Raw genomic sequence first — 16,529 nt, forward strand, 5'->3', positions numbered from 1 at the left:
GGTTCAATGAGGAAGTATAACAAGCTCCTGAATTAAGACAAATTTTCAGCTGAAAAAAGTGCCCAAGTCTGGCTGAAAATGGTTCACAAATTTAGTTCTTTTTTAATGTTGAGCCTAACAACTATCCATTATGTAGCTGAATGAGGCAATGTGTGCAGCAGCTGACATACACGGTCAATAATTACATTTAGAATTTGGGAGGAATGGAGCAGGTTGTGTGGGAGCTAATGGAACAATAATTGCTGGTAATGCAATTCCTATTCTATTGCACAAAGGGACTTCCAAAAGCAATATCTTAAGGGGCTGGGTTGAATACAGCTTGAAGACATCTTCTTCCAAACTTGGCATCTGCACACAATCTACTCAGAAATGTTTAGATATGTAGGGAACCCTGCTACTTACCTCTTCGCAAATGTCTGTGCCTCTTCTGCATAGGAGGTTGCCCCCTTTCTGATGATGGCCAGCTAGAGACAGGGGAAAATTGTCCCTGTGTCATTCTCTAATTCCCACTCTCCATCTGGTCTGGAGGTTCAATGAGGAAGTATAACTTAAGCTCCTAAATTAAGACAAATTTTCAGCTGGGATGCACCAGGGAGGGGCCTAAGGTACTGATTGGCCTTAAATGCATCCTTCAATGTGGGGGTCTTTTTTTAAGGGGGGGTCTGAGCTGTCAAGCCTTACTTTTCTGTCAGTGCCTGAGTCAATCAGTGCTCAATCACTGATCGTAAAGTAAGACTATGACAGCTCAGACCTGCCAGAAAATTTTGGCTGCAAATGTGGCACAATGATGTTAGGAAATCACCTGGGGCAGATAAAGAATTGTCTGGAGTGCTCCTTTTACAAACATTTTAATATTAATGACCTTGTTGTACTACATTTGCATGGCAGAGTGAGAAACTGCTAGGAAGCTCGGAAAAGGCCATTCTGATAATCGGCGGGTAAAATTACTGGCATGCTAAACCAACTGGAACTGGTTTAGTGACCATGTTAAGGGCACTGTAACTTTTGAGAATCCCCCCGGGAGTGTTTAAATGGGCTAATTTTGGGGAAGCACTCTAGGGACAGGGGAATGGCTACCATATCTGGATATAGGTTACCTTAAACTACCAACGAGCATGGGAATTTAAATTCTTAAAGACCTAAGTATAGGAGAAGGAAGCAAGATGGCATTTTGAGCAGTTCACTGTGCAGAAAGCACCCGCTCCGAGGGCGAATTATTCTAATTTAACACTACTGGAAAACTTTTTCTTATGCCTAAAAGAAGGGGAAAACAGAAGGTTTTCCCTCCACCTACCTCTGGCTCTTCAACGCCGTGACAAACTGTAATAACAGCCTATACAGTTCAACTTTCTACATCGGGCGTATCCGCTGCTGTGATTGGGGAAGCTCACAGCTTGGACGGCGAGTTTTGCTCTCGCTGAGCTCGCGAGGACCGCACACGCCCCCAATGCCCAGAGAAACATCGGCAGGGCAGATAATGCAGGAAGGCTTACCGAGTACCTCGAGTGAGGCACGTTCTGCAGCCAAGTAGATCCGGAAGTGATATCAACAATGTCAACTCCTGAGTTGGAGCCATTGCATTTTGGGAGCATGGAGCTAGTGGGAACCAGCGATGGTGAGGTCGTTGGAGCCCAGAGTTCACTCTCCGGTGAAGAAGCCAAAGAAAATCTGGCAACTATCTCCCCCCACAAGCCACTTGTGAGACCACAGGTAGTAACACTGGGTTCTATCTGGTCTGCGATTGAGAACTTACACTCGGTATGCACAAACTTTGTTACTATTACCTTAAACTCAACCTCTAGGATAAGTCTTTTAGAGACTTCTGTTCAATAGCAGAAGGTGGATTTGAATAAATTAGAGAAGCTAACAACTGAGACAAAAAAACTTGGTTACAAAACAAATGACTGATAAAATGATGTTCTCAAGGAAGATTGAAAACCTAGAAAACGAACAAAAAATTGTGAATTTGAGGATTCTTAATTTTCCGATAGCTAGGTTTATGTCTCCACTGGAACTTTTTAAGAACTTTATGTTAACAGTTTTAAAGGTTTCGGAATCAAGTCTCCCTGCAATACAGAGAATTTACTGTTTAAAACAAATGCAAAAGGAAAAAGCTTTAGTAGCTGAAAGTATACAATTGGATGTTTCTGCTATATTGCAATTTTCTGATATTGAAACACAGGGGCAGGCGACATTGTTAGTCTCTCTTGTATTTCTACAGGATAAAGAAATACTGTTGAAATTATATTTTAATTTCAAACAAGTCACCTATTTAGGTGAAAGGATATATATTCCCAGACGTCTCAAAATGGACGCAAGCCAGGAGGAAAGAATTTCTATTATTTCGTCCAAAAGTGATTCAATTGAGATTTCCTCGTAAATGTTTTGTTTCCTATCAAGGGAATACATTTTTTTTTTTAACCTGCCCAATTAGGTTTCTTCTTAGAGGGTAAAGGAGTCTCGACGCAGCCAGAATGAAACATGTTATTTAGTGTGGTGTTTAATTAAATGAGTAGGTTAAACATCTAATTTACTGCTCTATTTCTTCATTTATTATTTTTATCATTGTATTTGAATCCTCTTTTCCTGAGGGGTTTTCTTTATTTTGGCTTCCTTCTCCTCACATTGTGGACTATACAAGATATATATTGCACAGTAGCTTGATTGACTAAGGGCTCCTTTTACTAAGCTACAATAGCGGTTTTAGTGCGTGCTTAGCGCGCACTGAATTACACGCCAGCATTGAGCTGGCGTTAGTTGTAGCCACATAGCGCAGGTTTAGCGCGTGCTAAAAACACTATCACAGCTTAGTAAAAGGAGCCCTAAGTTATGTTATATTTTGTATTCTTTTATCATCTATGTATACTGGATGTAATGAAATGATAAATAAATAATTTTTTTTTAAAAAAAACTCCAGCTCCAGGCTCCCCTCCATCATCCCACGGTAGCCGGAAGAGAGGAAGCAGATATGCTTCAAAAAGATTATTCACAGAAATATGTTTTAAAACTTGAAAGGATATCTGTTTGTGGAAGTGCATTGCAATAATCCAGATTGTTCAACATAAGCGCAGAGAGATTTGTGGTCAGATGGACCAGACTGATCAAACCCGCTTCGATTGAAAGAGGCATTCCTTCACAACAAATTGAAATGTGAGATTGAAAGCTTGATTTATGGTCTAATTCCTAGAATTTTCAAAATATCAGTGAGAAAGGTTCTAGTCTATTGTACCCTTCCAACATAGATGTCTCCTTTGTGAACACAAAATAACTTCTCCACAGCCTCTCTTACCCTCTCTGCCCCTGAAATCACGTTGCCTTTGCAGCAATCAATTCAAACATCTCTTCATTGTTATCTGTATTCAACTAAGTGGCTACAGAAAATTCATTGTGCTTGTACTTAATCAGAATCAATGCAGCACTCAATTTCATTTCTCTACAGTAAGTTTCTTGTTTGCTCTCCTCTTGTATGGATCCTGAGCTGGCGTAACTTGTTATTTCATAATACAGTCAATGCGATAATATGAGAACAGTACAACATGCATGTAGCTCCGATTCCTTTCTTGGTTTTTCTAAGCAAAGCAATGAAACATAGAAACATGACAGCAGATAAAGGCCAAATGGCCCAGCCAGTCTGCCCAACTGCAGCATCCACTATCTCCTCCTCGCCCTAAGAGATCCCACATGCCTGTCCCATACTTTTTTGAATTCAGACACAGTCATGCTTTCTTGGATTCAAACTATTCCACGCATCTACCACCCTTTCTGTAAAGAAGTATTTCTTTAGATTACTCCTGAGCCTATCGCCTCTTAACTTCATCCTATGCCCTCTCACTCCGGAGCTTCCTTTCATTTGAAAAAGACTCATCTTCTGTACATTAACGCCACAGAGATATTTAAACGTCTCTTTATCATATTAACTGTCTATCGTCTTGCTTCCAGACTCTGGAATCCAGAATATATATATTAAGATCTCCAATTTATGAAAAAGACCACTAACTAATTTTGACAGACTCCATCCTTTTTATATCTTTTTGAAGGTGCGGCTTCCAGAATTGCACATATAAGAACATAAGCAGTGCCTCTGCCGGGTCAGACCAGAGGTCCATCCCGCCCAGCAGTCCGCCCCCACAGTATTCCTTTTCCTTCTGGACATTCCTCTCCTTATGCACCCAAGCATCTTCCTGGTTTTGACTGTTGCTTTTTCTGTTTTGCCACCCTGAACTATAAAAAGTCCATGGTAACTGCTCAATGGAACTGGATCAACTTGTTCTTAAAACTAAGAGACAAAAGGCAGCCATCATTGGATCTACTACACTTCTCCCTCGTCATTCGCGAGGGATACAGGCAGAGCCGGACCGCGAATGCCGAAAAACCGCGATTATCCGGCTCTGACCCACCCCCACCTCCCTGCCGCCTTCCCGGCCTTACCTGGTGGTCTAGAGGGCTTTCGGGGGAGGAGTGATCTTCCTACGCTCCTGCCCCGTGCAGATCGCCATCAGGAAATGGCTGTAGGGAGTTCCCGACATAGTCTCGAGAGAAGGCGGCAGGGAGGAAAAAAAGATGGATTTTTTTTACATTAAGACTGTTTTTTTTATTTTCCCCCTCCCCAGAAAAAAATCGCGATTATATGAAACCGCGAGAGAAGGAACCGCGAATGGGGAGGGGAAAGTGTAGATTCCAAAGAGGATCTTGAGAGAGAATGTATGAGAGCAAGAGAAACTGGTCTGGAAGTAGTCTTTTCTAACAGATTTGGAAACTAGGGTTGGTGGGGCTTGCGTGGAGCTATATAAATTAGCATTGCTTAAATTCAGATTTTTCCTATTAGTTTCTGCATCATGCAGCAAATGGTGAAAATACAGAGCCAGTCTTGACACATACTGTATTTGTAGTCAGCATCCTTTGCTAAAGCTGGTGGTTCTCTATCTTTCTACTGTGATGATTGGACATAATATGTATCCTTGGATAACTCCTTTAATGATGGGACAAATACTGGAAATATTTAGATTGATCTACTACAGGATAAAAATTTTCTCTTTTTGAAATTTTAGCTAAAATCTAGAAAACTAAGGGCCAGAGTCTGCGACTGGCACCAGTATCAGCTGGTGCCTCCAAAACCAGCACCAATCGGTGTTAATCATGTACCAGTGCCAATTGCAGAACTGCGGCCACATGTAAAGTAGATGCCGTAAATGTAGGCCAGGGTTTTATTAGACTACATATGGGGAGAGAGTGGCTACTTGTGACCCTGGGCAAGTCACTTAATCCCCCCATTGCCCCAGGTACATTAGATAGATTGTGAGCATACTGGGACAGACAGGGAAAAATGCTTGAGCACATGAATAAATTTATGTAAACCAATTGGAGTTCCCCTAGAAGAACAGAATAGAAAATTGAATAAGTAAACAGTGTGAAAAAGTTTCAGCCTCTGATAACTAGAGCTGTTATTGTGATGTCATAATGCCTCATTCCACCAATAAGAGCCAACCTCATCAGTGATGTCACAATGGCTTGATTGTCCTATACTTGGCTCACTTTTACTACATTATGATTTCTAGAATGGTGCAGTGGTTAAAGCTTCAGCCTCAGCACCCTGAGGTTGTGGGTTCAAATCCACGCTGCTCCTTGTGACCCTGGGCAAGTCACTTAATCCCCCCCCATTGCCCCAGGTACATTAGATAGATTGTGAGCCCACCAGGACAGACAGGGAGAACGATATAGAAAATTGAATAAATAAATAATATCCGGCATCTACTTTACATGAGAATCACATCCACAGGGGCTCCTACCGGTGCCTATGGTCACTTTTGGTGCAAATCATGCCCACTTTGACCGTAGTCGCCCCTGTGGATGGGACATCGGCAGCACCTACATTTTTTTTCGGTTCAATTGTTTTTATTAATTTTATAAGATAAATAATCAAAGTACAGTGGAACCTTGGTTTACGAGCATAATTCGTTTCAGAAGTATGCTCGCAAACCAAAATGCTCATATATCAAAGCCTATTATTCCTTTAGAAAATTAGTAAAGACTTATTGTTTTGATAAATTTGTCATTTGATACTATTTTGATTTTCCCACTGCTTGTATTTTCACTGATTGTTCAGTTGTCTCTTTTGTGAACCGCCTAGAACTACAGTGGTATGGCGGTATACAAAAGTAAAGTAGTTATTATTTATCTCTGTCTATCTATAGAAGTAGGTAGACAGTAACTAATGGGATGATGCTCACAACCTAATGCCAGTGCAAGAGCCGATTAGTGTTGGACTAATGCCGGCATTAATCTGTGCAGAATGTTCAAAGGGCTGTAGTACAGGAAACAATGGCCATACCAAAGATTAGCGCAAATTGTATCTGAATGTAATAATAATAATTTTTTTTTTATATACCGCCTGACCAGGAATGGTTCTAGGCGGTTCACAACAAGTAAAACTGAATATGCAGTGAAAGATACAATTTAAAAGTGGAAATACATCAGATAGTAAAACATAAGAAGGTAAAATTATGGTCATACCTGTTAATTTTCTTTCCTTTAGAAGCAGCAGATGAATCCAGAGACTAGTGGGTATAGCTCACATCGACCAGCAGGTGGAGATAGAGAACTGATTAACAGTTGGCCTTAAAGGCTGGTGTTCCTTTAGTTAATTCAGTTATGCACTTTGCCCAAGCATCCCGAAAGGAGAATGAGCAGCCACAAACTCCATTCCAGTAACCAATTTGTCTTTCTCTTCTGAATCCCATTGATATTTTCTCTCTTTTTTTAATTTTAATTGAATTGATACATATTTTTTTTTTTTTTTTTTTTTTCAGTCATGAAAGAATACACTTACCAACTATAGCCCCGGCTACCCTAACGACCTAACCACCCTACACCCAGTCCGTGCATATGGGGAGGGGCTCTGGATTCATCTGCTGCTTCTAAAGGAAAGAAAATTAACAGGTATGACCATAATTTTACCTTCCATAGCAAAGCAGCAGATGAATCCAGAGACTAGTGGGATGTAGCAAAGCAAACTCAAACTGGGTGGGACGCCAATGCCGCCTCTGCCAGCACTGCTGCGCCAAAACTCGCCTCTGAACGGGCCGCTACATCTAACCGATAATGCTTTGAAAAAGTATTCCCTGACGACCAAGTGGCCGCCCGGCAAATCTCCTCTAATGACATCCCCCCGGACTCCGCCCAAGATGTAGCCAAAGCCCGAGTGGAATGAGCATGAAGATGCTCCGGTACCTTCTTCCCTGACAACACATACGCCGAAGCAATAGCGTCCTTGACCCAACGCGCAATGGACGCTTTAGACGCCGCCATCCCTTTGTTTTTACCCGCGAACGCGACAAAGAGATGGTCCGACCGGCGAAAATCATTCGTCACCTCCAAATAATGGAGAAGCATACGGCGCACATCCAGTAGCCGTACCGACAAAAAACGCTTCCCCCAATCATCCTTCCTGAAGGATGGCAGGAACAAACTCTGGTTCACATGAAATGACGAAACAACCTTAGGCAGGAAGGACGGCACCGTCCGCACCGTCACCCCAGTCTCCGAGAAACGCAAAAAGGGTTCCCTGCAAGAAAGCGCTTGCAGCTCCGATACTCGCCTTGCTGAAGCCATCGCTACCAAAAAAACTGTCTTTAGAGTGACATCTTTCAACGTGGCCGCTGACAGGGGCTCAAACGGTGCCCCCTGCAATTTCCCAAGGACGAGCTTAAGGTTCCAAGTTGGACAAATTCGCTTAACCGGCGGCCTGATATGTTGAACCCCCTTGAGGAAACGCACCACGTCCGGCTGTGATGCGAGAGCCAAGCGAGCCACCCGGCCCCTGTAACAGGCAATGGCCGATACTTGAACCTTTAAAGAGTTATATGCTAACCCTTTCTCTACGCCCTCCTGCAGGAACGCAAGAATAGCCGGCAGAGAAGCATGGAAAGGCGCAATTCCGTGTCTTCCGCACCAAGTCTCAAAGACTCTCCAGACCCTCGCATAGGAGGCTGACGTTGAAATCCTCTTAGCCTTAAGCAGGGTCGAAATCACCCGTTCTGAATAGCCCTTCTTTTTCAGCCTTGCCCTCTCAATAGCCAGGCCGTAAGACCAAAGCGGCCCGGATCTTCCATTAATATTGGACCCTGAGTTAGCAAGTCCGGAGTAACCTGGAACGCTACCTGCTCGCCGACCGACAGCCGCATCAGATCTGCGTACCACGGCCGCCGTGGCCAATCCGGAGCCACCAGGATTACTCTGCCTCGAAATCGAGAGATGCGTTGCAACACCCGCCCTATCATGGGCCAAGGTGGGAAGACATAAAGAAGGGAATTCGGAGGCCACGGGAGAGCTAATGCGTCCACCCCCTCCGATCCCTGATCCTTGCGTCGGCTGAAGAACCGAGGCACCTTCGCATTGCGGGAAGAGGCCATGAGATCCATCTCTGGCAACCCCCAACGACGGACTAACAGGCCGAATGCTCGAGCCGACAACTCCCATTCTCCCGGATCGAGAAGAGTTCTGCTGAGGAAGTCTGCCTGCACGTTTTCGTGCCCTGCAATGTGCGCCGCCGACAGAAGCGGAACATGCAGCTCTGCCCATTGAAACAAATGTCTTGCCTCTTCGGCTAACTGCGGGCTCCGGGTCCCCCCCTGCCGATTGACATACGCGACCGCCGTGACACTGTCCGAAAAGATCCTGGTCGGTCTGTCGTGAACTAGTGCCTGAAGCGCCCGCAGCGCTAACCGGATCGCTCTTAACTCCAGCAAGTTTATGGGCCATTGAGCCTCCTGGGAAGACCAAATTCCCTGCACCGACGTCTGCATGCACTGGGCTCCCCAGCCCTGCAGGCTGGCATCCGTTGTCACTACCACCCAATCTGGTGTGGCCAACGGCATGCCCCTCCAAAGATGCAAGTCCTGGAGCCACCAGCGCATGCTGTGAGCCGCTCGAGGACTCCACTGGAGACGCACATTGTAGTTCAGAGAAGCTGGAGACCAGCGAGAGAGCAGAGACTGCTGTAAGGGCCTCATGTGGCACCGGGCCCAGGGAACTACCTCCAGAGTCGCCACCATGGAGCCCAGCACCTGTACATAATTCCAAACCCGAGGTCTGGGTGACCCGAGAAGGAGGCGAATTTGAGCCTGCAATTTCTCCCCCCGATCTCGGGGTAGAAACACCTTCCCCAGAGCCGTATCGAACCGTACCCCCAGATGCACCAAAGACTGCGATGGGGCCACAACACTCTTGGGAAAGTTGACAATCCACCCCAAAGACTGAAGGAGAGAGATCACTCTCTGCGTCACCGCCCAACTCTCCTGCCGGGATGAGGCACGTATCAACCAATCGTCCAAGTAAGGGTGTACCCGAATCCCTTCTTTGCGTAGAAAAGCGGCTACTACCACCATGACCTTGGAAAAAGTGCGGGGGGCCGTCGCCAGGCCAAAGGGCATAGCCCGAAACTGGAAATGTTGGCCCAGAATCGCAAACCGCAGATACCGCTGGTGCGGAGGCCATATCGGAATATGGAGGTACGCCTCCTTGAGATCGAGAGACGTGAGAAACTCGCCTGGTCTTACCGCCGCAATCACCGAGCGCACCGTTTCCATTCGGAAATGGCGCACGCTGAGGAATCTGTTGACCCCTTTGAGATCCAGCACTGGTCTGAAGGACCCCCCCTTCTTTGGAACAATGAAGTACAGGGAATAAATACCGCGGCCTACCTCTTCCGGGGGCACTGGTACCACCGCCCCCAGCTCGAGCAGCCCCTGCAGTGTCCTGCGGACCTCGGCTCCCTTGGCCGCACCACGGCACGGGGACACCAAGAAAGAATCTACGACGGGAGCGGCGAATTCTAATTTGTATCCTTCGCGAACAATGTCTAATACCCATTGGTCTGACGTGACTTTGGCCCACTCCGCCCGGAATGCCGAAAGTCGACCCCCTAAGGGCAGGGCGGAGGGAGCCAAGCCCCCGTCATTGTGGAGGGCGACTGGCTGGGGTACGGACTGACTGCCCTGAAGAGGGTCTCGCCGTCCGAAAGGAACTTCTCTGCTGAAACCGAGGTCTCGAAGCAGAAAACGGGCCAGATGCAGACCTGGAAAAAGGTTTACCAGCCCTGGCCCGCCTAACATCCCGGAACCGCGGCCTAGACGATGCGGCCCTTACCGGGGGCCTAGCCCTGTCCTCCGGCAAACGCTGCGTTTTGGTATCCCCAAAATCCTTTACCAGTTTATCCAACTCTGCTCCAAACAATAACCCCCCTTTAAATGGGAGTCTCACCAGTCGGAGCTTGGATGCTGCATCGGCCGCCCAATGACGGAGCCACAAGGACCTGCGGGAAACCACAGACAGAGACATCTGTTTCGCAGACGCCCTAATAATATCATACAAGGAGTCCGCCAGATAAGCCAAGCCGGACTCCAAATCAGCCAGTTCCGAAGGGATAGAACCTCCAGACTCCAGCAAATTATCGGTCATCCCTTGTGACCACTGCAGACAAGCTCTCGCCGCGTAAGAACTGCATATTGCGGCCTGTAAGGTAACAGCAGCCACTTCAAAGGACATCTTTAGGGATGCCTCAACCTTTCTATCCTGTGCATCCTTAAGTGTCACGCCCCCTTCTACCGGCAAGGTAGTTCTTTTAGTCACCGCTGCCACCAGAGCGTCCACCTTAGGCAATCTAAACCTGTCCAGTTCGGTCGGAACGACCGGATATAAGAGCCTCATGGCCCTTGCCACCCGCAAACTGGCCTCCGGCGCCTCCCATTGCGCCGAGATCAGCTCCTGCATGGCCTCATGGACCGGAAAGGCCTTAGGCGGCCTACGGGTACCTGCCATCAAGGGGTTACCGGACCCCGTGGCATCTTCCTGAGCAATGTTCAAACTCTGCAAAGCTTTTGTAATAAAAGAAGAAAGCTCCTCTCTATGGAACAACCGGATAGCCGTAGGGTCATCCCCCTCCCTACCCGGGATACTCTCCGAGTCCCAATCCAAGAGCTCCCCTTCCTCCAAAGACTCCGGCAAGGAAAAAGGAGATCTAGGCAAAATATCCACTGCCTCCGCAGCCACTAGCCTGCGCTTCTTAGCCCCCTGCGACTGCCCCGGGGATCCTGTTGCCCCTGCCGTGGGTCTAGCCTCTGTCCCCTCCCCCCCCTTAGAGGTAGAGGGAACTGCAAGGGACCGCCCGGCCCCCAGCCCCGGCTGGGTAGGCTGCGAGCGCTGTAATTGAAATGCCTGATGGAGCAACATTACAAATTCGGGCGAAAATGCACCCCAGCTAAGAGGGACTCCCCCGCCCTGCTCCGAGCCGAGGGGAGGGGCCGCGCCGGCCTCCAGCGCTTTCACCTGTTCCCCCGCCGCCTCACTCTTGTCCTCCATGGCCGAGTCTTGCAGCACCCCTGCATCGGCTCCGAGCGGCGGGGACATAGCGCAAGACTCCCGCACCCGGGACATGGCCTCCTCGCAAGCCGCCAAAAACGGGTCGTCTGCCTGTGCTTCCAAGCACCCGGCAGAACAAAGACCCGACCGTGTTCGGCGCTCCCCACAGCGCGAACACCGCTGACTAACTTCTGTAGCCATCCCCCCTCGGCCTGCCAAACAGCTCCGACGCGGTTTTTTTTTTTTTTTTTTTTTTTACACACGCGGCGAACGCCGCCGAAAGACGACTCCGCCCCCCAAGACGCCCGGGAAACGCGACCACAATCGAGAAAGGCAAGGAAAACACTCACCCGGTCCGCCGCTTACTCCCGACGCCAGGCAATCGTTGGTAAGTGTACTGGAAGCCGAGTTAACCACTGCCCGGCTCAGTACTAGCAGGAAGGCTCCATTTTTTTTTTTTTTTTTTTTTTATACTGGAATGAAGAAGCCAGCCAATATCCTGCACCTGGAAAGGAACCCCTCTATCCAACGGAGGGGAGGGTGGAGCAGGGACCTGGGAGGGCCCAGGTGTACCTCCCAAAGCCGGCACCAATCAGCCAGGCACCCCCACCTACTGAAGAGAACTAGTCTCAACAGAGGAATCCTAACAGAACACCACTTTAATCTATCCTGCAGCAGGCAGAGACCAGGAGCTAGAAGTATAGCTCCAACCCTGCTGGGAGATAGAGCAAAACTGAATTAACTAAAGGAACACCAGCCTTTAAGGCCAACTGTTAATCAGTTCTCTATCTCCACCTGCTGGTCGATGTGAGCTATACCCACTAGTCTCTGGATTCATCTGCTGCTTTGCTATGGAAATGCATAACATTTTTAAAGACAATAGAATGCATTAAGATACAAATTTATCAAATAATTTTGTGTTCAATAATTTTCTAAAATCAAGATAGGAAGAAGCTCCTAGCATAATTTTTCCAAACCAAACATTCAATTTAGCAGCCTGAAAAGAGAGAGTTCTCTCAAGAAACTTTTTATAACAACATAATTTAACAGAAGGGAATGTAAACTGCTGGAGAGGGTGCAGAGGCGAGCAACGAAGCTAATAAAAGGTATGGAGAACTTGGAATACGAGGAACGACTAAGAGACTGGGATTGTTCTCCCTTGAGAAAAGGAGACTGCGAGGGGATATGATCGAGACTTTCAAAATATTGAAAGGAATCGACAAAATAGAGGAGGGAAAAAAATTATTTACAATGTTCAATGTGACACGGACAAGAGGACATGGACTGAAGCTAAGGGGGGGGGACAAGTCCAGGACAAATATCAGGAAGTTCTGCTTCACGCAATGAGTGGTGGACACCTGGAATGCTCTCCCAGAGGAGGTTATTGTGGAATCCACCGTTCTAGGATTTAAAAGCAAACTAGATGCACATCTCCTTACGAGAGGCATAGAGGGATATGGGTGACTAAAATTACGCCAGGTGTACACCTGGCTGGGCCTCCGCGGACCGAAGGTCTGATCCGGAGATGGCAGTTCTTATGTTATGTTCTAAACAAACAAACTCTACGTGTGAACTTATTTGAGTGGTTCAAAGAGAAATGGGAAAGAAGGCAAAGATTGATTTATAACAAATACAAGCAAATTTAAACAAAACTCTGGCCTCAATCGGCAACCAATGAAGTTTCTGATAATATGGGGTAATATGCTCCCATTTTTTTAGACCAAAAATCAGTCGAATTGCAGTGTTTTGAACCACTCTCAAATGTAGTCAAACGGATGTAAATAAGGGTCATTTGCCATTCCCTCTCAATGCTCAGCATAGTGTACGAACAGACTGCGCCCTTACTGTGGCAACCTAATGTTTGAAGAGATGATTTCTAATTCTTTTTCAGCTTAAAGTCTGCCAGTTTTGTTTTATTTCAGAAGCAGAAGGAAGCCTGTGCAAGCTGGGAGTAAAAAGCAAATCAAATATGCATTTGTCCAAACACACCCAAAAGTGAAAGCCTGATTTTTGCACTTGTCTATGGACTAAAATGAAAAGAATGTTATCTTCCTTAAAGCTCATCCACTGCTTTTTAACTAATTGCTCAGAGCAAGTCCATAGCATTAGTTCATAAGAGGAGCTAAAAATATAAATAAATAAATATATATATATCTCAAGCCAGGTAACCAGGTTTGCTCACTGACTGATTGCAATGGATTTGATCTGTCTAAGCATGACAGAACGGTATTGTAAAAGCACTTGCTTTATGATCTGCCAACAAGTGCTGGCCTTCTGTGCCTCTAACAGTAGCAACAAAGGATGAAGGAACCATTTATAAAGTCAGGTACATAAAATTGTCTGCTTTCTACATCCAGAATTTACCTCCTCGGTGATAGAATCTAGAGAAGATGTAGCTTCATCATAAAGGATGATGGGAGGATTCTTCAGCATGGCCCGAGCAATGGCAACCCGCTGCTTCTCTCCTCCTACTCATGAAGATAAGGGTAGAATTTCACTTTACAATAAAAACATTTCCACAGCATGCACGCTACATCACCAACAGTCTCTGAATGTGAAAGGCAGACAAAATTCTACAACAGAAAGACATCTGCTTTCCTACCATTCAGTCATTTGGTTTTCATCCATAGACCAAAATTTGCTTGAAAGGCTTGAACATTTCTAAAGATTAGAAGAGTGATCATAGGTTATCACTACTATTTACATTTTAGGAAAAACCTGAAGGTATTTTTGGTTAATTGTGAAATGGCTGTTTTTTTGGCAGGACAGACTGAGAAGGGCTGGAATATGCAGAATCCTGTTGCCTTTCTTTCCCTGAATTGAATGAAGATGTAATTTCTCTTCTCTCTGGATATTAATTTATTTCCTTAACTTTTATTTTATAATATATTGATTGCAAACTGCTATAATCTTAATAGCAGTACATCAAATTCAATAAACTAAACTAAATCTCAACAAATTAAATGTCTGGAATGAAATTCAATAACTTATTCTTCTGTGCAGTTGGCTTTATCTTTTCCGCTAGGCTACTTCAACGTCTTGCACTGGAGGGGACTGGGATTATTACAAGAAAAACAAATCTTGAAATTCTGGGTATCTGAACTGCAGATGACAAAACCTTGAGGCCACAAATGTATTTCAAAGTAGCCTAGTTTATTATTAAATATTTTATTGAAACATTTCAGGTCTTGTATGTACAACTCATTGATTAAACTATTCTAAAGTTTATTTGTATACAAACATGTTGACAACCATAATTTCTAACCCTTTCTTTGTACCAATTAGTTTATGGTTTATTCAAAATTTGCTATACCACTATAAAGATCTCATCAGTGTATAATACAATTAAGAAAAGAAATTTTATAGATAGATAGATTCAATAAATCAGATAGGAAAACATAACTAATCCACCGCATTCAAAATAAGACATACAACCGTCCAAACACAGAATAAAATACAATAAAAACAGTAAAACATCAACATGCCTGAGTCTTTGCAAAGGTAACTATATACCGTATTTTCACGCATATAACGCGTGCGTTATACACGATTTTACAAACCGAGAATAACCATGCGCATTATATGCGTGAGCGCATTGTACAAATTTTTTTTATAGTTCCCCCCCGACATCCGATTCATCACCCCAAAAGACCACTCGCACCCCCACCCCGAAGGACCACTCGCACCCCCCAGCCTCCCCCCCCTCCGCATGGAGAAGCTGCCTACCGTTGTTTCCCGATGCCAGTGAGCCCCGCCCCTTCTCTGAGCCCTGCGCTGCGCTGCTTCCTCTGCCGGCGGTCCCGCCCTTTCTCTGACGTCAGACAAGGGGCGGGACCACGGCAGAGGAAGTAGTGCAGTGCAGGGCTCAGAGAAGGGGCGGAACCGCCAGCAGAGGAAGCAGCAGGGCTCACTGGCATCGGGAAATAATGGTAGGCAGCTTCTCCGTGCGGGGGGGGGGGAGGCTGGGGGGGTGCGAGCGGTCCTTCGGGGTGGGGGTGCGAGATGTCCTTCTTGGTGATGAATCGGACGTCGGGGGGGGGGCATCAGGCTTTCAGGGTGGGGACAGGACTTCAAGGTGGGACAAGACTTCAAGGGGGGACAAGACTTCAAGGGGGACAGGCAGACCTTCAAGGGGGGACAGGCAGACCTTCAAGGGGGGACAGGCAGACCTTCAAGGGGGGACAAGACTTCAAGGGGGGACAAGACTTCAAGGGGGACAGGCAGACCTTCAAGGGGGGACAGGACTTCAAGGGGAACAGGCAGACCTTCAAGGGGGGAAAGGACTTTAAGGGGTGGGGGGGACCAGAGGAGACTAGGGGCAGGGGGGGAAAGGACTTCAAGGGGTGGGGGGGGGACCAGAGGAGACTCGGGGCAGGGCTGGAATGTGAGAGTCGGGACCAGAGGAGACTCGGGGCAGGGCTGGAAAGTGAGAGTCGGGACCAGAGGAAACTCGGGGCAGGGCTGGAAAGGAGAGTCGGGGCGGCAAGCAGCATGCGCGGTATATAAAAATTTTTTTAACATATATTTCGGTTTCCCGCGCACTATACCCGTGTGCGCGTTTTACACGGGTGTGCGTTATATGCGTGAAAATACAGTAGTTTATTCATTAGCATATTACTACATCCCACTTCCGCTCCCCCCAAAACTAGCTCTTCCCTTACTCTAAGGCAGCAATCTCCAATCTTTTTTACACCACGGATTGGTTTTATTCAAGACAATTCTTCCACCGGGGGGGGGGGGGGGGAATTCAAGTGCATAATCAATAAAGTGTCTAATATATAATTTATTACATCTTATATTATGTAATTTATTTCTATTATTATTACACTAGCTTTATAGCCCGTTACATTAACGGGTGCTAGAATATATGTGTGTGTCTGTCTTTATTTCTTTCTCTCTCTGTCTCCTTAGCCGCTTTTTCCTGTCCATTCTCCCTTCTTTTTACCTCCCCTGTGTCCACCACCACCCCTTCACTGCTCCCCTTATCCAGCAGCAGCCCTTCTCTCTTTGTTTTACCTCCCCCCTGTCCATCAGCACCTCTTCCTGCTCCCCCTGTCCAGCAGTAGGCCCCCCCCGTGTCCATCATCACCTCTTCCTGTTCCCCGTCCAGCAATAAGCCTTCCTTCCTTTCCCCCCTCCCCCGTCCATCATCACCTCTTCCTGCTCGCATTTCC

General features: G+C 46.5%; 1 protein-coding gene across 2 annotated transcripts in view; it reads right to left on the minus strand.

Annotated features, from left to right (window-relative positions):
• The window catches only part of ABCB7 (ATP binding cassette subfamily B member 7), a 177,075-nt gene that overhangs the window by 20,439 nt on the left and 140,107 nt on the right, over positions 1-16,529 (minus strand). For both annotated transcript variants that reach the window (XM_033945786.1, XM_033945784.1), the window contains one exon: positions 13,720-13,823. In XM_033945786.1, coding sequence (XP_033801677.1) covers positions 13,720-13,823 — 104 coding nt within the window. The remainder of the gene's footprint in view (positions 1-13,719; positions 13,824-16,529) is intronic.

This window comes from Geotrypetes seraphini, chromosome 5 (genome assembly GCF_902459505.1).
Source record: "Geotrypetes seraphini chromosome 5, aGeoSer1.1, whole genome shotgun sequence".
Classification (NCBI taxonomy): domain Eukaryota; kingdom Metazoa; phylum Chordata; class Amphibia; order Gymnophiona; family Dermophiidae; genus Geotrypetes; species Geotrypetes seraphini.